General features: G+C 43.0%; 1 protein-coding gene across 2 annotated transcripts in view; it reads left to right on the top strand.

Annotated features, from left to right (window-relative positions):
• Window positions 1–1062: 1062 nt before the first annotated feature.
• Window positions 1063–23788, top strand: part of PROM2 (prominin 2) — a 55553-nt gene continuing 32827 nt past the window's right edge. Inside the window, exons 1-11 of one of the 2 annotated variants that reach the window (XM_060787583.2) lie at window positions 1063–1203; window positions 3226–3500; window positions 6758–6807; window positions 9547–9749; window positions 11018–11138; window positions 15922–15985; window positions 17744–17833; window positions 18259–18458; window positions 21112–21186; window positions 21289–21352; window positions 23695–23788. The exon at window positions 23695–23788 is cut by the window's right edge and continues 66 nt beyond it. In XM_060787583.2, coding sequence (XP_060643566.2) covers window positions 3275–3500; window positions 6758–6807; window positions 9547–9749; window positions 11018–11138; window positions 15922–15985; window positions 17744–17833; window positions 18259–18458; window positions 21112–21186; window positions 21289–21352; window positions 23695–23788 — 1187 coding nt within the window. In that variant the 5' untranslated portion in view covers window positions 1063–1203; window positions 3226–3274. Of the gene's footprint in view, window positions 1224–3225; window positions 3501–6757; window positions 6808–9546; window positions 9750–11017; window positions 11139–15921; window positions 15986–17743; window positions 17834–18258; window positions 18459–21111; window positions 21187–21288; window positions 21353–23694 lie in introns of both variants that reach the window. The other variant, XM_060787581.2, reaches the window with a different exon arrangement.

Raw genomic sequence — 23788 nt, 5'->3', positions numbered from 1 at the left:
AGGAAGGCAGCACTTTTCAGAATTGCACAAATTCTGCAAAAATACCTCTAATATCTAAAAATTAATAATAATACAATAATAATAATATAATTATTTTTTATCATGTCAGAAGCAACTTGAGAAACTGCAAGATGCTTCTGGTATGAGAGAATTGGCTGTCTGCAGGGACATTACCCAGGGGAAGCCTGGATGTTTTACCATCCTGTGGGCTTCCCTCATGTTCCCGCACTGGAAGCTGGATCTGACAGATGGGAACTCACCCTGTCTCATGGATTCAACTGGCACAAGGCTTTGGCCCATTATGTCAATAATAATAATAATAATAATAATAATAATAATAATAGTAATAACAATAATAATCTCTAATATCCTTGGTCCCTGGGCAGAGCACAATATTCAGTGATGGATCCCAGACACTTGGACCTCATGTGCATGTGTGCTGTGTTGTTATGTACATGTAAATATAATAATAATAATAAGAAGAAGAAGAAGAAGAAAAAGAAGAAGAAGAAGAAGAGGAAGAGGAAGAAGAAGAAGAAAAAGAAGAAGAAGAAGCCAGTAAAGGTGGTCCCCATGGTGATGGGCACACTGGGTGCAGTTCCTCAAGACCTTGGCCTGCACTTAAAAATAATCAGCACTGACAAAATCACCACCTGTGAGTTGCAAAAAGGCCACCCGACTCAGATCTGCACACATGATTCGCTGATACATCACAGTCCTAGTATTCGATGTGTGATACATCACACAATCCTAGACACTTGGAAAGGGTCCGACGTGTGATCCAATACAAAAGCCAGCATAGTGATTTTGTTTGCTGTGTACCAATCTTGTTATGTATCAAGTAATAATAGTAATAGTAATAATTGCTGATTGAGCTCAAGACCAGATGCAGGGATTGGCTTGCAAACACCTCCGGAGGGGAAAACACACACCACCCATTCACCCTTTTTCCCTTCTTCTCCACCCAACCGGCTGCCCCACCCTATCCCAGTTCATAGGAAGGAAGGCATCAAACTGGTCCAGCCGGTTTGGGCTTTTGGGCTTTTTTTTTTTCTTCTCCTGTGAAGAAGAGGTGCACGGATTGGGAAGAAGGAGGCACCGCAAGGATGGCACTCTTTCCTTCGGCTCTTTGCTTTTGGAGCTGGCCTTCAAAGCATTGAAAGGGGCCGACAGAAGTACAAGAGGGAAAGGTGTCAAAGTTGGGTGAGAAAGAAAAAGGGAAGGTAGGGATTCTGGAGTTATTGTTAGCCCATTAAGACTTGACCGATGCACATATACCTAATATTTTGCATGGGGAGGTAGGAAAAAAGTCCATGTACATAGTTATGGTTATTTATTACATTTAGTTTTCCATTTCCATTCAACTTATTGTCATGACTCAAAGTATTAAAAATTTGTTATAACCTCTGTAGCAGAGAAAGGGGCGATATTATTAATTAGTTTGCTATGGTTTTCAACTTTGAATATGTTTGATGGATTTTGACTGAATTTTAAAATGCGGGTTGTGTTTAATTCCGTTTTAATGTTTGCATATCTGTATATATTAAATTATTTGCTAATACTTTTAAGTCAAGCTGTTTTGAGTCCTTTGGGGAGCTAAACCAGGTTATACCATATATACTCGAGTATAAGCCGACCCCGAATAAAATAAAAGATAAGCCAAGGCACCTAATTTTACCGCAAAAACTCGTAATTTAAGATAAGACTGTCCAACTCTTAATCAAACATTATTCTAGCCTTCCTCAGTGTAAAAGTGCTTACATATCCTTCCAATAATAATAGAGTAAAATAATAAATGTAATAACATTATAATAATAGAGTAAAATAATGGAAATGTAATAATAACAGTCATAATAGAGTAGAATAATAAATGTAATAATAACAATAACAAATAGAGTAAAATAATAATTGTAACAACAATAATAGAGTAAAATAATGAATATAATATTAAAAATAATAATGAGAGTAAAATGATAAATGTAATAATAACAGTAATAATAGAGTAAAATAATAAATGTAAGAATAACAGTAATAATAGAGTAAAATAATAAATGTAATAATAACAATAATAACAATAATAAATAGAGTAAAATAATAAATGTAAGAATAACAGTAATAATAGAGTAAAATAATAAATATAATATTAAAAATAATAAATAGAGTAAAATAATAAATGTAATAATAACAGTAATAATAGAGTAAAATAATAAATGTAATAATAATAATAGTAAAGGTAAAGGTTGTCCCCTGACATTAAGTCCAGTCATGTCTGACTCTGGGGTGTGGTGCTCATCTCCATTTCTAAGTCGAAGAGCCGGCGTTGTCCATAGTCACCTCCAAGGTCATGTGGTCGGCATGACTGCATGGAGCGCCGTTAACAATAATAAATAGAGTAAAATAATAAATGTAATAATAACAATAATACATAGAGAAAAATAATAGATGTAATAATAATAATAATAAATACATTAAAATAATAAATGTAATAATAATAACATTAAAATAATAAATGTAACAACAATAATAGAGTAAAATAATGTAAATATAATAACAACAACAATAATAGAGTAAAATAACAATTCTAATAAAAGTAATAATAATAACAGAGTAAAAAAATAAATAACTTCTGAGGGTGCCTGCCACAGATGCAGGTGAAAAGTCAGGAGAGAATGCTTCTAGAACATGGCCATACAGCCAAAAAAACCTACAACAATCCAACCTTGGCTTTTTCAGCCTAAAGAAAGGGCTGAAAAACTTGGCTTAGACTTGAATGAATGCAGTAAATAATAATAATCATCATCATCATCATCACCATCACAATCATCATCATCATCTTCGGACCCTTCCACACAGCCTTGTAACCCAGAATATCAAGGCAGAAAATTCCACAATACCTGCTTTGAACTGGGATATATCCCAGTTAGGAAGAACTTCCTCACTGCAAGGAGAGATGTTCAGCAGTGGAACTCTCTGTTTTGGAGTATGGTGGCTTTGAAACAGAGGCTGGATGGCCATCATTCAGGGATGCTTTGAATGTGATTTTCTTGCTTCTTGGCAGAATGGGGGTTGGATTGGATGGCCCACCAGGTCTCTTCCAACTCTAGGATTCTATGATTCTAGGTGTGAAGCCGTCTATTTTCAAGATCTCGTATGTGTGAAGTAGATATATATTACACAAAATGTGCCTCCATAAACGTTCTAAATCTGTTTGTTAATTTCATGTAGCATTCCCATTCTTCTTACTTGAGGCCCAATTGCCGAAAGGACGCCTGCAATGGGATCTCTCCTCTTCTTCTTCTCCGCCTTGGCTCTGCTTTGCCCCGACTTGGCCTACCTGCAGCCATGTTCCCCAGAAAGTCCCTCTCTGGTCCTGCATTTTGCGGATGTGGGCGCCGACCACAGGGTCCTGGTCCACCGCAGGATCCCTGGCCCCTTGGACCCCCTCTATGGACTGGTCCACAGCTACCTAGATGTGGTCCAACAGAACCCCTTCCCTGCAGGTAAGATGCCCATCTCCTCCCCAGGTATATTTATTTATATTTATCGTGTCAGGCAACTGAACAGTTGTGTTACATTTTTGACAGAACCAACAAACAAACATACAAAAGACACAGAGTTTGCAAGCTTGGTAGTTGATTAAATGTCCTTTGACCAGTATCTGGCCACTTGGAATGCCTCTGGTGTTGCCGCAAGAAGGTCCTCCATTGTGCATGTGGCAGGGCTCAGGATGCATTGCAGCAGGTGGTCAGTGGTTTGCCCTTCACATGTTGTGAATTCCACTTTGTAGCTCCGTTTCTTAAGGTTGGCTCTTCATCTCGTGGTGCCAGAGAGCAGTCTGTTCAGCGCCTTCCAAGTCGCCCAGTTTTCTGTGTGCCCAGGGGGGAGTCTCTCATTTGGTATCAGCCATTGATTGAGGCTCTGGGTTTGAGCCTGCCACTTTTGGACTCTTGCTTGCTGAGGTGTTCCAGCGAGTGTCTCTGTAGATCTTAGAAAACTATTTCTTGATTTAAGTCGTTGGCGTGCTGGCTGATGCCCAAACAAGGGATGAGCTGGAGATGTCACTGCCTTGGTCCTTTCACTATAGGCTGCCACTTCCCGGTGGATGTCGGGTGGTGCAATACCGGCGAAACAGTGTAGTTTCTCCAGTGGTGTAGGACGCAGACACCCTGTGATAATGCGGCATGTCTCATTAAGAGCCACATCCACTGTTTTAGTGTGGTGAGATGTGTTCCACACTGGACATGCATACTCAGCAGCAGAGTTGCATAGCGCAAGGGCGGATGTCTTCACTATGTCTGATTGTGATCCCCAGGTTGTGCCAGTCAGCTTCTGTATGATATTGTTTCTAGCACCCACTTTTTGCTTGATATTCAGGCAGTGCTTCTTGTAAGTCAGGACATGGTCCAGAGTGACGCCCAGGTATTTGAGTGCGTTGCAGTGCACCAGTGGGATTCCTTCCCAGGTGATCCTCAGAGCTCGGGATGTTTGTCTGTTCTTGAGATGAAAAGCATATGTCTGTGTTTTAGATGGATTAGGGATCAGCTGGTTTTCCCTGTAATAGGCAGTAAGAGCACCTAAAGCTTTGGATAGCTTCTGTTGAACCATCTCAAAGCTCCCTGCTTGAGCAGTAATGGCACGGTCACCAGCATAGATGAAGCTCTCTGTCCCTTCTGGCTGTGGCTGGTCATTTGTGTAGATGTTGAACATGGATGGGGCAAGCACGCTTCCCTGAGGCAGGCTGTTCTTCTGTTTCCGCTATCTGTACCTCTCTGGCCCTGGAACTCAACAAAAAAGCTCCTGTTTTGTAGCAGGTTTCCTATGAGACAGGTGAGGTGATAGTCCTTTGTGATATTATTTTTCTCCTCCCCAGGTGAGGAGCCAGGTGAGTCACCAATGGCCAGGAATGCAACCAACCCAGCATTGGCTAGACTGGGGTTTCATCTACACAGTCCCTTTATTCCAGGAGCTCTCGTTTCAAAATGGCGGGTGGCCAAACAACAGCCCTATCAGTGCAATTCGCTGGCCATCTTGCTTTTTATCATCCAACTAGCTTTACCCGCCACGCGTTGCTGTGGCCAACCTTCTCTCCCTCTTTCTCTCCTTTTTTCAGTCCTTCCTTCATTTCCTTTTCTTCTTTCCTTTCTTCCTTCTCTACCTGTTTACTTCCTTTCTTAGCTTTTTGCTCCCATCCTTCCTTCTCTTTATTTCTTTCCTTCCCTCTCTCTTTCTCTCCTTCTTTCTCTTCTTCCTTTGCTCCATCTTTCCTCCCTTCCCTTTTTCTTTCCTTCTCTTCTCCTTCCTCCTCTTCCTCTTTCCTTCCTCCTCCCTTTTTATTTTCCTCTTTCTCTCCTTTCTTCCCTCTCTATCTCTTTCCTTCCTTCCTTTGCTCTTTACTTCCAGACTTCCTTTTCTTTCTTTCTTTCTTTTCTTCCCGCCCTTTCTCTTCTTCCTTTGCTTTTTTCCTCTCTTCCCCTTCCCAAATTCCCCTTCCTTCCTTCCTTTTGACACATTCCCTTCCCCTTCCCTTTCTTCTTTTTTTCTATCTTTCTTTCCTTTCCTCCTTCCTTCCTTTCTCCCTTCTTTCCCATCCTCCTTCTCTCTCTGTATTCTTTCTTTCCTACCTTTCTTCTTTCATATACCTTCTCAACTTCCCTCCCTCCCTCCCTTCCTTCCTTCCTTCCTTCCTTCCTTCCTTTCTTTCCTTCCTTTCTCTGTTCGCGCAGCATCCTGGCCCCCAGCGAGCAGGCCACGTTCTAGAACTACAGTTCCCAGAGTGCATCACGTGTGTACTTCCTCCCCTGGGCACTGCGCATGCTCAGTTGGTTTTTGTAATAGTTAGTTTGTTGAAATGTTGTTTGGAATTTTGATTTGCGTTGTGCATACCTAGTGGGTTGAGGTATGTGCACGGCAAATTTGGTGAGTCTTCGTCAAGGGGTTTTCGCGTTTTGCTGTCCCGTTGAACGCCCTTTCCATTTTAATATATATAGATTAACTGACTTCAGACAGTTGTTTCTGCTTCAGTAGCGGCTCTTCTTTTTATTTACATTTCACTCATTGCAATAACACTCATTAGCATGGACAGATGAAAGGGAGAAGAGAAAGGGAAAAGCAATGGTGTCTGTTATATTTATACTCCACTGCTATTTATTTATTTATTTATTTACTACATTTATATACCGCCCCTCTCAGCCCACAGGCGACTCGGAGTGGTTTACAGTCAATATCAAAGACATAAGCTCATTAATTCAGTGTCCAACCTCCTGGTCTATAGCAATATCTTCCCTGTCTGTTCCACGCATGCTTCATAATGCTCCACAACTTTACTCTTTCACAGCTAGCATCATGGAGTAAATGATTAAGGGAAAGGCAATGGGTGGGGGTCATGCAAATTACACACTCATGGAGAGAGAAAGGAACCCTGAGATGTCCATTCTGGAGGGAAAACAGAACAACTAGGATGAAATAATCCCCGAATGAAAGCCTTCAGTTGGGTAGTGGGCAGTGTGGTGTTTGGGGAGGACATTGGCAAGGGTTGGGAGATATGTTCATGGTGCCCGCTGTAACCTGCAATGTCCTTGGAGGGAGGGCTTTGGGTGGCTCCTCAGCACTGTGGGTTAATGCTGTTTGTGGAGGCGGGAAGCTGTCTGTGTGAGTGGACACCTCCACCACACACACACATACATTTTCACTGTGTATATGAAATATCCGCTTTGTTTTGGTGATGATATCTTTGCAAATAGTTTCTCTTCTTCCATAGACCTGTTGAGGGAGGCCTTGAGCGACCCGCCGTCTGCGAGAACTTCTCAGGTGAGAGGTGTTTTCATAGAATAGCCATCATTAAGAGATAAAACCTGCCGCTTTTGCAAACATTTGACGATTAAACCTGAATGCAGAGCAACTCTGAAGAGTTTTGCAAGGTCGACAAACTCTGGCATTCCATAGCATTAAGCCAGAGCAGTTAAAGTGGTATCAAACAGCATTCATTCCACAGTGTCGATGTTCTTTTAGGGAGCATAGGATTGCAACTATAGCTTGGGACTTTGCTGGTGTAAGCCTCACTTAAACCACAATTAAAATGCTTCTAAATATATTGTAGGTGGAAATATCCTGTCCCTGCTGGTCCACACCTCTGTGCTGGATGCAAAAGTGCAAACCGACCAGTTTGGCAGACGTCTAGCATCTCATATAATTTTATGAAGGTTTTGCAGTTTAGGGAGTGCATCTACACTGTCAAATTAATGAGCAATACGTATTTATTTATCGTGTCAGAAGCGAGTTGAGGGTACAGTTAAAATGCATTTAAAAACACTAAGTTTTTTTTAAAAAAGATCTTGGCATGATGCTAAATGTCCTTGGAGCAGAAGCCGATCCCTTGGAGTGCTTCTGGTGTGGCTGTGAGAAGGGGGCTTTGGAATGGTTGAGCAGAAGCTCTCAGAAGCTTTAGGTGCTCTTACTGCCTATTGCAGGGAAAACCAGCTGATTCCCAATCCATCTAAAACACAGACGTGTGCTTTTAATCTTATGAACAGAGAAGCATCTCGAGCTCTGAAGATGACGTGGGAAGGAATCCCACTGCAGCACACCCAAATCCCTGGGAGTCACTCTGGACCGTGCTGACTTACAAGAAGCACTGTTTGTCTATCAAGCAAAAAGTGGGCTAGAAACAATATCATACGGATCTATTTATTTATTTATTTTCTGTATTTATTTATTTATCATGTCAGGAGCAAACCAAACAGTTGTATTGCATTTTTAAACAAACAAACAGACAGAATACAAAGTTTGCAAGCTTGGTCGCTGATTAAATGTCCTTTGACCAGTAGCTGGCCACTTGGAGTGACTCTGGTGTTGCCGCAAGAAGGTCCTCCATTGTGCATGTAGCAGATGGTCTGTAGTTTGCTTTTCTCCATACTCGCATGTCATGGATTCCACTTTGTAGCCCCGTTTCTGAAGGTTGGCTCTGCATCTCGTGGTGCCAGAGTGCAGTCTGTTCAGCGCCTTCCAAGTCGCCCAGTTTTCTGTGTGCCCAGGGGGGAGTCTCTCATTTGGTATCAGCCATTGATTGAGGTTCTGGGTTTGAGCCTGCCACTTTTGTACTCTCGCTTGCTGAGGTGTTCCAGCAAGTGTCTGTAGATCTTAGAAAACTATTTCTTGATTTAAGTCGTTGACGTGCTGGCTGACACCCAAACAGGGGATGAGCTGGAGATGTCACTGCCCTGATATTTCTCCAGTACTTCTATCCCGTTCCTTCTCACCCCCCCCCCCCGAAGGGGGACTCAGGACAGCTGACATTTGGCAGCAATTTGATGCCACTACATATAACAGACAATATAATAACAATTAAAACAATAAGTAAAACATTCATTAAAACAATAAAAAACAGTATTAATAGCCGTATCATCATTCCAGTCAATTCCATGTCCAAAGTGCTATCTATGTCTGTTGTCCAAAAGCCTGGTCCCAGAACCACGACTTCAATTTCTTTCTAAATGACAGGAGGGACGGAACCGATCTTACTTCAGTGGGAAGCGAGTTCCACTGACTGGCACAGCCTGGGGATCACAACCAGACACAGTGAAGGCATCTTCCCTTGCACTTTGCCACTCTGCTGATGCCCATTGTGGAACACATCTCACTATGCTAAACGAGTGGATATGGCTCTTAATGCTACATTATCACAGGATGTCTATGCCCAATACCACTGGAGAAATTATATTGTTTAGCCAATATTGCACCACCTGACATCCACCGGGAAGCAGCAGCTGATAATAAAAGGACATCTCCGGCCCATCCTCTGTTTGGATATCAGCCAGCACACCAACACCTTAAATCAAGAAATAGTTTTCTAAGACCGAGAGATATACTAACAGGAACACCTCAGCAAGCAAGAGTCCAAAAGTGGCAGGCGACGATCCGGAACCTCAAGCCATGGCTGATACCAAATGAGAGACTCCCTCCTGGGAACACAGAAGACTGAACAACTTGGAAGGCGCTGTGGCACCACGAGATGCAGAGCCAAACTTAAGAAATGGGGCCACAAAGTAGAGTCCATGACATGTGAGTGTGGAAAAGAATAAACCACTGACCACCTATTACAATGCAACCTGATCTCTTCTACATGCACAATGGAGGACCTCCTTACAGTGACACCAGGGGCACTCCAAGTGGCCAGTTACTGGTCAAAGGACATTTAGTATCACGACAAATTTTTTAAACTTTGTGTTTTTTAAATACATTGTAACTGCATCCTCGGTTCGCTTCTGATATGATAAATAAATACAATAAATAAATAACTTTGAAAGTAGTTGTTGTACTCCAGAAACTTCAATTTTGTGACAGAAACTATTTTGAATTGGTTTGATGAGAGAGAGATGAATTGAAAAACGCTTTCAAAATCTGCTGCAGGATGTCCCTCCTGCAAAAAAGAATATTTTGGCAGTTTAGTAAACTTTTTCGCATGTTTTTATGTCAGAACTAATTAGGAAATGACATTAATAACCCAGGAACAAAAATAATAGTTTTGCTTAATGCTTCCTTCCTTTGCAGATCCTCCAGTATCAAACGGGATACCTCGTCTGCGCCACTATCGCAGTGCTCTATTTTGTGACCGTGCCGGCCATTGGGCTAAGCCTCTGCTGCTGTGGGAGACACCGGCGCTGTGGTGGACGAGTCAAGGCCTACCGCCGCTCCCTGCTGTGCCAGCGCAACTTCCTCATGCTGGGCCTCCTCCTGATCACACTGGTCATCTTGTAAGTGCCGTTGTGATGGGGACAATGCATGGCTCCGTCCTTGGGCAGAACTCATCAAAGGCACAGATAAAGGAAATCTATGGGAAAGGGATCTTGGGATGTTTGTGGACCGCAAGCCAAGGGGAGGGCTGGTTCTGAGACTCCAAACAGGGAGGGGAGAGCAGGCATGCTCGGCACATGGCAATATGGTGTGCATGTGCGGGCAAGGGAGAGCATGCGATGCTGGAGGGAGGCTCACACCAGCAAGTCCCTTCAAGGCATGGGGGTTCTGTGTGGGAAGTTTAGCCCAATTCAATTGTTGGTGGGGTTCAGAATGCTCTTTGATTGTAGGTGAACTATAAATCCCAATGGAGCCATGGATTCATACTGCAGGAAAACACATTACACTTAAACATTAGGAAAAACCTCTTGAGCACATGACTGTGCTTCATTGGTGGAGTCTCCTTCTCTGGAGATTTTTTATTTATCATGTCAGTATCAACCAGACAATTGTATTACATTTTTAACAAACAGACAAAACAGAGTTTGGTAGTTGATTAAATGTCCTTTGACCAGTAGCTGGTCACTTGGAGTGCCTCTGGTGTTGCTGCAAGGAGGTCCTCCATTGTGTATGTGGCGGGGCTCAGGTTGCATTGCAGCAGGTGGTCTGCGGTTTGCTCTTCTCCACACTCGCATGTCGTGGATTCCACTTTGTGTCCCCATTTCTAAGTTGCCCAGTTTTCTGTGTGCCCAGGAGGGAGTCTCTCATTGGGTATCAGCCATTGATTGAGGTTCTGGGTTTGAGCCTGCCACTTTGGACTCTTGCTTGCTGAGGTGTTCCAGCGAGTGTCTCTGTAGATCTTAGAAAATTATTTCTTGATTTAAGTCGTTGACGTGCTGGCTGATACCCAAACAAGGAATGAACTGGAGATGTCTCTGCCTTGGTCCTTTCACTATTGGCTCCTACTTTCCAGCGGATGTCAGGTGGTGCAATACCGGCTAAACAGTGTAATTTCTCCAGTGGTGTAGGGTGCAGATACTCCGTGATAATGTGGCATGTCTCATTAAGAGCCACATCCACTGTTTTAGCGTGGTGAGATGTGTTCCACACTGGGCATGCATACTGCAGACGCTGGATGGTCATCTGTCAGGAGGCATTGGTTTGTGTCTTCCTTTATAACAGGAAGGGGTTGGACTAGATGGCCTTTGGAAGACCCTTCCAACTCAATGATGTCATGAGTCTATATCCATGCATGAAACCATTCAAAGGGATTGCTTCCACTCTTCAGGGCTGGTGTTATCTGTGCGTTTGCGGCCAATCAGAGGGTGAAGGAAGAAATGGAGCCTGGCAGCCGGGATGCATTGAACACCCTTCAAGCTTTGCGGCACCATGTGAACGGCATCCCCCAGGTGAGTGGACGGCATCTTCCCTGCAAAACTGGGATTGCAAGGCTATTGTCATGCTACCTGTCTTGACTGAAGTCTCATGGGCCATCGAATCTCATGCACACCTCCGTTTTCAAAACCCTGAAAGACCATGTGCCTTGGAAAGTGCTGTCATTCATATATGTGTGTGTGTGTGTGTGTATGTGTATAAATATATATATAGACACGCACACACATACACACACACACACAAACACACACACATGAAAGATTTCCCCTGACCCCGTTTCTGTGGACTGAGAGCAATGAAACTGGGCCCAGTTCTGAGTCCTTCTCTTCATCAATGCCACTTTGGGACACACACTTCTCCCATCTTTTGACGCAACTGTAAACACCTGACTTGTAGAAATCAACAGGTTGTTCCAAAAGCCATGTTGTGACTTCAGAAATTTGAGCCTCATCACCTGAAAAATGCTTGCCCCTCAAAAAATAGCTTCCTTGTTGGAAAGAGGTGGAAGTCTAATGGTACGAGGTCGGGTGAATCATGGAGAAGCGGGAGAATTCCAAAGCCAGAGGAGCATGCTTCTTCCATTTGGGCAACAAGTGAGTTGTGAAAGGGTGCATTGCCTTTCAGAAGGCAAAGGACACCTTTGGTGAGGATGCCACATTGTCTCTTGGTTTGATGACCTCCCGCAGTTTCTGCAGCAGTGAATCATGGGACCCTTTGCAAGGAAATCCATCAATCCTATTCCGTTCTGGTCCCGAAATCCTATAAGCATGACCTTGCCTCCCAAGAGTAGGGGACATGCCTTCTTTGGAGGCGGTGAGTCAAGATGCTTCCATAGCATCAACTGGACTTGAGTTTCAGGATCCTAGTGATGGACCCAGCTATCATCCTGTGTGGTCACTCTGTTGACAGCATCCTCATGGTTTTCATGGCACATCATTGTCAAGAGAGCCTGAAAGCATTCGACTTGTTCCTGCTTCTGGAAAGGTGTGAGTAGCCGGGGGACCCAGCGAGCAGATACCTTACCACCATGATGATGATGATGATGATGATAATTTTTGTTGTGTCAGGAGTGACTTGAGAAACTGCAAGTCGCTTTTGGTGTGAGAGAATTGGCCGTCTGCAAAGACGTTGCCCAGGGGATGCCCAGATGTTTTGATGTTTTATCATCCTTGTGGGAGGCTTCACTCATGTCCCCGCATGAGGAGCTGGAGCTGATAGAGGGAGCTCATCCGCGCTCTCCCCGGATTCGAACCTGCGACCTGTCGGTCTTCAGTCCTGCCGACACAGGGGTTTAATCCACTGCGCCACCAGGGATCCGATGATGATGATGATGTAATAGCAGTTCTGTCTTCCTGCCTGGGCCCTTTGATTAATAATAATCAGAGGCTTTTTCACAGCCAAAAATGCACAGAACAGTCAAAGAACGTCCATTAACCAAAATTATTATGAAGCTCATATCAAGAAGTTACAGGTGGGATTACACTGTGGGATTAATGCAGTTTCACACCACTTTAACTGCCACTCAGTGCTCTAGAATCCTGGGAGTTTTTGGCAGAGAAAGCGAGGCAAACCGCAAATCCTTGGAGTTGTAGTTTTACAAAGGTTTTTGCCTCCTGTACCAAACTACAATTCTGGAGATGCTATAAGCATCAACCCACGGCAGTTAAAGTGGTGTCAAAGTTCATTAACACTGCGGTGTAGTTGCGTGTCTCTAAAGTGAGTCAGCCAGAGGCTGTGATACTCTGTTGTTGCCGATGCCGCTGGAGACATCGCTTCTTGCAGATTTTCGCGCCACTTGCTTTGGCCGCCTCTCCATCTGGCAGTCCTCGTCGCAGCCTCAAAGCATGATGTGCCACTAATGCGCTCTGGCAGGCGGGTGTCCTTTGAGACACAAATCCAGGGCACGCCGAAAGCAGTGACGCTTGCCCTTTTTGCAAGCGCACAGCAAGGCAAAGGCAGGGAAAGGGCTTTGCTGCACCAGAGGGTTTGCCCCAAGTGAAAATTGGGCCCATGTGCCATTGCAAGCATCACTTTGCCAGAAGTGGAAAAATGGAGGCAGCCGCTTGGGGTTAAGCCGGGTGTCTCTGTGCGTGCATGCACACATAACCTTCATTTGCTTCCCTGCACCGCATTAAACTAAATATTCCATATATTGCATCTAATAACATACTGAAAACGAAATAGCCCTGCGTTGGCTCCCTTTGGGAACTGAACGTTCCAGGGCAAAAGGCTTACTCAATAAAGCCGCTGTACTGTTCATAATCCTTGCTTTTGAATGACCTTTTCAAAATGCTTAGAGTCATAAGAACTGGAAGGGAGAGACTCCCAAGGGCCATCCAATCCAACCCTCTTCTGCCAGGCCGGAAGATAGAACTACTGTTGCATTATTATTATTTGAAACACAACAAGATTAGTACACAGCAAACAAGATCACTATGCTGGTTGTTGTATTGGATCATACGTCGGACACTTCCCAAGTGTCTAGGACTAGAGAGAGGTCAACCCTCCTATTCAAGGAGCTCCACTGGCTGCCGTTTATTTTCCGAGCCCAATTTAAGGTGCAGGTACTTACCTACAAAGCCCTAAACAGTTTGGGACCATCCTACCTGCGTGACCGCATCTCCGTTTATGAACCCACGTGCTCACTTTGTTCATCCAGAGAGGCCCTGCTCACGATTCCGCCTGTGTTGCAGGCATGCCTGGTGGGGACGCGAGACAGGGCCTTTTCTGTGGTGGCTCCCTGACTCTGGAACACCCTCCCCAAAGATCTTAGACAGGCCCCTACATTGGCAGCCTTTAGAAAGAACTTGGCTATTCCGATGTGCCTTTCCAGAATAGGAAAACTCCAACAACAAGTCCCAGAAGCACTTAATTAGAAATTAAGATTACTGGCACACTGCATTTACCCTATAATCCTACATATCACCTGTCCCATCAGCACTTTTAATCTGTACCCATTACTCTGGCCCGGCCCAGTTTTATTGTGTCCTGGTGCATTGTTTCATTGCTTGTTGTTTTAATATTGCTTTAACTGTTTTTAATTTGCTTTAAGTTTGTATATTGTTATGTTGTGTTTGAGGCCTTGGCCTTTGTAAGCCGCATCGAGTCCTTCGGGAGATGCTAGCGGGATACAAATAAAGATAATAATAATAATAATAATAATAATAATAATAATAATAAGTGATGTATCGGCGAATAATGCATGCAGATCCCAGTAATGCCTTTTGCAACTGACAGATGGTAATTTTGTCAGCACCAGTTATTTTTGAGTGTAGGCCAAGGACTTTAGGCACTGCACCCACTGTGCTGATCACCAGTGGCTTGCACCAGAGTCGTCATGATCATCATCATCATCATCATCATCATTGGACAAATAGAGTTGAGAGAGACCCCAGGGGGCCAGGCAGGAAGATAGAAATACTATTACATTGTTGTTGTTTGTTATTATTTGTTCATTCAGTCGCTTCGGACTCTTGGTCACCTTCTGGACCAGCCCAGGCCAGAGCTCCCTGTGGACCGTGGCCACTGCCATCTCCTACAAGGTCAAGCCAGTCACTTCAAGGATCCCATCCATCCACCTTGCCCTTGGTTGGCCCCTCTTTCTTTTTCCTTCCATTTTCCCCAGCATCATTGTCTTATCCAGGCTTTCCTATCTTCTCATGATGTGGCCAAAGCACTTCATCTTTGCCTCTAATATCCTTCCCTCCAGTGAGCAGCCGGGCTTTATTTCCTGGAGGATGGACTGGTTAGATCTTCTTGCGGTCCAGAAAAATCCCCTGCTGCTTGCTGTGCCACAACACATTGAAAAACTAGAGCAATATGTGCTATAGCAGGATGCCCCTTAAAAGCAAAGTGTTTGCAGTTGAATAAACTCTTCCCATGTTTTTGTGATAGAACTAATTAGGAAATAACATTAATAACCCAGGGGAAAAATGTGTTACATGGTATTACATACTAGGGTTATCTGGAAAGTAAGGTGACAAGGCACGTAGCTCTTGCAGGGAATTTTCTTGGGGGAAGTTGGTATCACTGCTGTGCAGCGGGAAGCCAATGGAAGCGAACGAGCAGTGCCAGGCACCAGTAGCTCATCAACTGGCGTTGTGGTGGAGGTTAGAGAGGAGCGTCCTCATTCCGTTTCCCTCCAAGTGTGAAGTTTATGCTGTAATGCGCTACCTAAATGCTAAGGGCATGAACGCCGCTGTGATTCATGGGTTCAGTTTATGGAGCGGATGTAATGTCAAGACAATGTGTGACAAAATGGGTACGGAATATATTGCAAGAGCATGAAAAGCCATCCAAAACAAACGTTGTGGGATGCTTGCAGCGGGAGTCTGTCTCCTTCACGACAATGCGTATCTACATATCGCTCATGCAACACAAGAGTTGTTGACTTCATTGGGTTGGGATGTTTTCAGTCACCTCTCTCACAGCCCCAATCTCACACCCAGTGACTATCATCTGTTCACTCAATTGAAGGAACACCTGGATGGAATAAACACTTTTCCAACGACTACGAGGTGAAGATCAAAGTGGCAAACCAGCTGAAAAAGGCGGAGGGAAACTTCTATGACACAGGCATCAAAGACTCATCCCACAGATGACTAAATGTATTGAACCGAATGCTGATGATGTGGAAAAATAATATAATACCTAGGCTACATGTAAATTTCATTAAAATATATCCATTCTCTGTATTTTCAAAAAAAATTGTAATTTTACTTTCCGGATAAGCCTCGTAGATATGGATGCCACTCCTCCTCCAACCTTTTCAGAGGGTTTCTCTTCCTCTTTCAACAGGGAGTCCAGAGAGCGGTGGATCAGGTGGCCGTCCCCAAAGAGCAAATCCTCCAAGACCTGGACAGTGAGTGGCCTCTTTCCTGAACAGATCTCTGGATCACTTTGATCTATTGCATTTTTAGACGTGGAACTTATTAAATGTGCATCAAAACATGCCATAATTTTGCATGGACTCAAATTTAGCCCTTAAGTCAGCACTGAGATTTAAGTTCAGGAAAACTTTCATATGATTGCATGGGGGTGGGGAGGGAGTTTGGTGGGCGTGCATCTACATTGTAGAGTTGTAATGCAGTTTAACTGCCTTGGCTCAATGCTATGTGATCCTGGGAGTTGTAGTTTGTTGAGGCACGCTTTTGCAGAGAAGGGCAAAGACCTTGCAAAACACATATACATTCATTTATATGCTTGCATGGCTTTGTGATGAAGTTAGTCACCATTATTGCATTGAATGCCAAGTGGAATCAGAGGAAAGTTAAATATGGAATGATAATAACAATAATATTATCACAACAAATTGTAACATAACAGTCTCACTTATCTGACATATACGGACCGGCAGAACGTCGGATAAACGAAAATGTCAGATAATACAGAGTCTCCTACCATTACCCATCCAACATGGCGCTAGACACTACAATACTAACAACAGGGACTCAAAGAGTTAAGGCAAGGCAATGCCTCAGGACTAGAAGGCCCAGCAGGAAGTGCCAGATGTGGAAGAAGAGCATAGAAATCACAGAGGGAAGAAGGGAGGGTGCTTCCGCTTCTGGTCCTGCCTCCTTTCCCCCTTTCCTCCCTTCTCCTCCTCTTGCCTATTTCACTTATTGGGAATTGAGAGAGAGTTGGGGAGTGCTCCTTTAATTGAAGGGCAAATGCTGGAGGAAAAGGGGGCATCGGATAAGAGCGTCGGATAAGACGGAATGTTGGATAAGTGAAGGTCGGATAAGCGAGACTCTATAGTACAATATAATAATGAGTAATAACACCATACTACAGGCATTGTTATTATTCTTTAAATGGCCAACATTGCATAAGTTAACTATGTCTTTGCAAAACATGGATTTTTGATCCTTTAAGTTTGGGGGAATTGTATTCAAAACACTATTTGGGGACATATATTAATTTCCTAAAAGGTAATGCCTGGTTTGACTGGTCTGTTGGAAGACTATTATCTTATGCATGCTTTCCCACTGCTCCATGTGCCTTGGAAAGTGGTGCTACACACACACACACACACACACACACACACACACACACATTTATTAGACATGGGGTGTGTATTTTAATAATATGTTCCTTGCAAATGTGGAACAATCCATCATGTATTGTGCTTACACAACATCCTCTTTGCCAAGTCAATCTGCTGATAGTGGAGACCAAAGTCTATCACAAAGAGCCCAAAAACGTACAGAACAAAAAAGAATACACCAAGTGACTCACCAAAGTTGATATAAATAAATATAACAAATATGACAACAATAAACTTTTCAAGTTTAAGGCACACAATAAGCAGACCAAGGGTGCGTTTCCAAAGCCCTAAAACTACTCCTAAAGCTTTTGTGGCCCCTTGCTTCTAAGATCGGAAGAGATAAGGTGCAATCAAGCTACACAAGAAGCCCAATTCTAGAGACTTTCAGACTAGAAAGAGGCTTCCAAACAGGAATGGTAAGGTTGCTTTGATGGCAAATGTTTGCATGCTGCTGGCATGGATCAGCAGCAGACAGAAGTCTATGTATGTAGCAATAGGCATTTTATTATAAATACAATAAGAGTTGAAAACTGGCCAATGGCACCTGACTTATGGCTGCTTTATGCTTTGCAGACGTCGGACGGAGCATCGGCAGCACCATCCAGTTGGTGCTCAAAGGAACAGTGTATCTGGCCATGGCTGCAATGAAAGGCAGAGTACAAGGTAAAGGAACCACCTATATCCGCTTATTGCAATTCATTTGTGTTAGGGTCTCCCTCCGATAATGGCTGGAACTGCAGCAAACGACCTCTTGTATTTATTATTTACAACATTTCTACCTCGCCCTTCTCAACCCCCGAGGGGGGACTCAGAGCACCTAACACTGGCAACAAATCAATGCCGCAATATCACAAAATAACAACAATATAAAACCATAAAACCATAAAAAACAATAGATTAGAACAATAACATTCATTATACAATCATAGCAGTTTCCATTATCATAACATCTTGTCTATGACTGCAAAATAAGCCGGGCTTTGTATTTGCTATTGCAATGCTTTCCGGAATTCCTTTGAACAATTTGCCAGTGTAGACTTGTTCCTGTGCTTCATGTACACAAATGAGTTTAGCCTTACTGTTTTCAGACCTACAGAACTCACTGCACCATTTGCGGACTCTCAACACGACGGTCCAGGTCCTGATCCGGCACCAGGATGAGCTGGAGTCAGCGCTGAAGGAGAGGAAGGACAACATTGTTTTCCTTCTGAGGGACCCCCGCTGTGCCTATTGTCAGAGTGCCTTCAACAGAGCAGAGAACCTGGAGTTGGGGGTCAACTACCGGAGAGTAAGTCCTTCCAGAGTGTGTTGCTGTGCCAAAACAGGGTGTTTGCGAATCTCAAAGCTTCTCTGGTGTTTTTCCTGAAATGGAGGAAGGAATTCCAAGTACCTTAGGTGATATTTCAGAGGAAGGAACCGGCTAGACCACCTTGGAGGGTTTGCTGCCCAAGTAACCATTTGAAATTCACAGGGCTGCCATAAACTGACAGGTGACTTGAAGATACACACGTGCCATGAATACTTTTTGAACTTTAAAATGTTATTTCATCTGTTTTCAGTAGGACAGAGTATCAGGAACTTTCATAGAAAGAAGCAGGACACACATAACCCAGTTCTGGGTTTTAGAATTGCTATATATTGGTTATATCAGTGGTTCCCAACCTTTTTTTGACCAGGGACCACTTTGACCAGGGACTACTTGACCAGGGACCACTTTGACCAGGGACTACTTGACCAAGGACCACTTTGACCAGGGACCACTTGACCAGGGACCACTTTGATCGGGGACCACTTTGACCAGGGACTACTTGACCAAGGACCATTTTGACCAGGGACCACATGTCCAACATTAGTACCAAAAGGTTTTGAGGCAGCAGTGTAGTAATGGTGAGGCCGCACACCATATTTTCATTCTTGTGGACCACTGGTGGTCGATGGACCACAGGTTGGGTACAGGGGTGGCTCAACCCATTACGCAAAGTAAGCATTTGCAGTATAGTTGATTTTGCGCAGGGGTGCTCTTGAGGCACTCTTGGGGGGAAATAGACCTTGACATATGCGAGTTGTAGTTACTGGGATGTATAGTTCCCCTACAATCAAAGAGCATTCTGAACTCCACCAATTATGGAATTGAACCAAATATGGCACACAGAACTCCCACGACGAACAGAAAATATATATCAGTGATTGGTTGGGGAGGGGGCACCAAAATACTGTTTGCTTACCATTGAAAATTACCTAGGGTCGCCTCTGGTTGGGTACTACCGAATTACATAGACAAAAAGGAAAACATCACACTTACCCAGCATTCACTCCACATACATTCAATATTCATACTCCTCATTCTTCTTCTTCATTCAATTGATCAGGTTTACTCAGCATTCACTCAACATACATTCAATGTTCATGTTCACTATCCTTCTTCCTTCAGTTGATCAGGCTTTTTTTGGCATTCACTCACATACATTCAGTATTCATACTCCCCATCCTTTTTCATTCAGTTAATCAGGCTTTACTCAGCACTCACTCCACATACATTCAACATCATGCTCACTGTCCTTCTTCATTCAGTTAATCAGACCCTAGCCAGACCTCAATCATACAATTTCATTCCATCCATTCATCCCACACAGATACTTTATGAAATTGCCTACAAAAATACAAGATCCTTCTTCCTTTCCCCCCACATGCTGCAAGCTTAGACCTTCCAGAGCATGGGAAACATTGCCTTTGTGCATTACCACTCCAAGCATCCTCCGGCCCATCATGATGGGAGTTTTAGTCAAAAGGAAGAAGCCTAGAATGAATGCCATGGCATTTCAGAGTCAGGAACTGCCAAAACCATCACTAAGAAAACCCTATGAAATTCATGGAGTCACCATAAGTTCATAGGTGACTTGGAGCACATGAGCACTCGATGGAATGCATTATTATCATCATAAGTTGGCTGTCACCTTGAAGACACACAGAGATATACACACGCAAGATCTGAATTTAGTCCCTTTCCCACAAATGCTGCAAGCAAGAACTCCCAAAACATGGAAGAAGAGGCCTTTTGGGATTATTACTCCCAGAATTGGATGGATTTGGGAATTTTGGAGGTGGCAGTCTATGGAGGAGAACATTTTCCAAGACTGGAATTGCTAATGATTCCCAAATGCTGCCTGGTTCCTATTTCAGAGGAAAGAACCGAGGCTTCCTTCCTGTTGGGGATTCCTCATCTTCGGAAGAGGAAGGGGACCAGGGAAGTGCTCAGGATTTAGAGGGAGAAGAAGAATCAGACGATGTGGGTTTGAAAGTGCCCACATTTTTAGAGAGACTAAGACAGAGCACATACACCATTCAGCCAGAATAGCTGCTAAAAACGTTGAGCTAATTAGGAGACACCCTATATCCTCCTGCATGAGGAATTCAGGGCTATAAATCAGAGGCAGGATTATCTGCTTTCTCTCTTAACAACGGTCCTGATACTGCTGTTTTCACTCCTATGGAATTTTGCTTTGTGTCTGCTGCTAAGAACTTTGTTCATCGTCTGTTGTCTGATGGAAGACTGGTGCTTCTTTTGAGGACCTTGTAAGAAACTTGAATTTGTGTCTGGATTAAGACTTCCTTGTTTTCTTTTGCACTTTTCAATTGCATTTTGCTTATCCTTTGTGTTTGCTGGAGTAAAGCATTTTTCTTTTACTTTCAATATTGTCTAAAGGCTGTTTTTGAAGGGCAATTCAGGACACCTCCATAAGAAAACCCTATGAAATTCATGGTGTTACCATACGTTGAGAGGTGACACACAGTATCCAGAGACTTCTTTATTTTGAATGAATGGATTTCCTTTCAGTCCGTTTCCTTCTCTGTCCAGCTTCCACAACCAGAAACTGGAAATGTTATGGCACAAATTGATCTGTCTTTCATTACTAGTCTTCTATTGGTGATTTCTTCCTTAGGTACCATCCGTCGAAAGAGTGTTGAAAACCTTGCATGGCCTCCCCAAGGCAAACTTCACTGAAATGATTGAGCGGGTAAGTGATGGAGGAATCTTGAAGGATGGGAGGAACTTCTGCTCCCCTTTAAGCCAAATCCACATCAGATCTGATGCTGAACTCTGGTTTCTGCCCTTTTAGGCCAATAGGAGTTTCAACTCGATCCCAGAAGTGGCCAGTGCAAAGATGGCTGAGGTTGTTAGAGGTGAGTTAGGACTTTATCACACATTCAAAGTAGACCTTCCCCTTGCAGGATATACAAACCAGAGGAAGGCTTCAATCATGGCAAAATACACCTTTTCTTTTCAAGTTCTTCTCGAGGAGATCCAAGGTTTGGGATCTTAGCCTGGATGTAACAGTGGAAAGTTTTGCTTTCCCGTTCATTGCTGCTTAGTTTTAGGACATTATCATACTAATCCTGTGGATTTTAGGACATTATTGCACACAACGTGTTCATTTCAGGACATTATTGCACCCAGTTTGGTAGTTTTAAGACAGCATTGCATTCAGCTTGTTAGTTTTAGGAAATTATCACACTCAGCTTGGTAGTTTTATGGCATTACTGCAACTTACTTGTTTTAAGATATTATTGTTCACAATTTGCTAATTTTAGAACTTTATCACACTCAGCTTCTGACTTTTAGGACATTCTCATGCTGATTATTAGTTTTAGGACATTATCACTCACTACTCATGAGTTTCAGGATACTATGACACTCAACTTGGCAGTTTATGAGCATTATTTTGCTCAGCTTGGTAGTTTTAGGGCTTTATTTAACATAACTTGTTAGTTTTAGGATATTTCATTCCATTTGTTAATTTTAGAACATTATCACATTCAGCTTGTGACTTTTGGGACATTATTACACTCAGCTAGTTAGCTTTACGTCATTATCATACTCGACGTGTGAGTTGTAGGACATTGTTACACTCAACTTGCCAGTTTTAGGATATTATTTTACTTAGCTTGTTAGTTTTAGGACTTTATCACACTCACCTTAGTGGTTTTAGGGCATTTTTAAAAAATCAACTTGATAGTTTTAGGATATTATTGCATTCTACTCGTTAATTTTAGAACATTATCACACTCAGCTTGGTATTTTAGGGAATTACTGCACCTAAAGTGTTAGTTTTAGGATATGCTTGCACCCAATTTGTTAATTTTAGAACATTATCACAACATGTGACTTTTAGGAAATTATCACTCTCAGCTTATTAGTTTTAGGACATTATCACACTCTACTCATTAAGTTTAGGACACTGTCACACTCAGCTTGTCAGGTTTAAGGCATTATTTTACTAGTTAGTTGTTGAATATTATTGACCTCAACTTGTTAATTTTAGAACATTATCACAATACGCTTGAGATTTTTAGGACATTATTACACTAAGCTTATGAGTTTTGGGGCATTATATTACTCTATTCATAAGTTTTAGGACTGTTGCAACCCAGATCAGGAACCAAGACCATAAGATATTAATCCACCACACTTGACTGTAGGAAAAAACAATCCTTTTTTATTGGTGAAAAATGGTTACAAAATAGAGGAAAATACAAATTCCAAAAAGCCACAGAAAATTCAGCAGTCAGGAATATCTATGAACTAGATCAAAATTCCAAAAACAACACTATAAAAACCTGGAACCTGTTAGCATCTCACTAACCGTACTTGGAAACTAGAAGCCTCTGGGAATGCAGGCCATGGGAACCGGGAAATCTGCCAAGGTAATGCCTCAGTCTAAACAATGCTTGATCTAACAAGACAGCCCAGGGGGAGACAGTTAAAACTAAAGAAACTGTTTCAGGACATGCCTCCAGGCTTTGAAGCCTCCTTTTCCTTTAATCTACTTGACCTTCGCAGACTCTGTGATTCACTCCTGTTTTTCCAAATCCGTCCTCTCCTATCCTCATTAAAAAAGGCAGGTGCTAGCTCCTCTGGAGAGTTATCACCACTTGATTCTGAAACATTCTCATCAGGATGTGTAGTTTCACTTTCCAAGTCACTGCCTTCAGAATCAACAGTTTCCAAACCATCAGGGAAAAATACATGTTCAGTAGCCTGTTCAGTTGCATCAGGAAATACAATCAGAGAATCAGGTTCAGGTTCACACGGAGGCCGAGGGTCAGGTTCACACGGAGGCTGAACCCCAACAAGGACATTGTCACACGGTTCATTGGTTTTAGGCTATTATCACACTCAACTTGGGAGTTTTAGGGCCTTATATTACTCAGCTTGTTAGTTTGATGACATTATCACACCCAGCTTGGCAGTTTTAGGACATTATTACACTCATCGTGTTAGTTCAAGCAAATTATTGTACTTGGCCCCATGGAGAAAGAGGAGCAATTCACGGATTGGGAAGAAACAAGTGCAGCAACTGTGATAAACTAAACGTGCCCTTAGAGTATAAACCCAAAGTCTTATACCTAGTGATAAGCTTCCTAGGTGGGACCCAATTTGATCCAGAACTTGGCTCTGAATCTGAGCTGTTATCTTTATGTTTATATCATGGCTTACAATAGGGTTTTCACCACCACTTTTGCAGACCTCAAGGCAGAGATAGAGAAGGCAGCAAGGAAGGTCCAGTCCATTGCCGATGGCTTCCCGATCCTGGAGCACACGCGAATCATGAACGACGC

This window comes from Anolis sagrei, chromosome 7 (genome assembly GCF_037176765.1).
Source record: "Anolis sagrei isolate rAnoSag1 chromosome 7, rAnoSag1.mat, whole genome shotgun sequence".
NCBI lineage: Eukaryota > Metazoa > Chordata > Lepidosauria > Squamata > Dactyloidae > Anolis > Anolis sagrei.
Note: the sequence above shows the minus strand (reverse complement) of the source record. Positions and strands in the feature narration are given on the sequence as shown.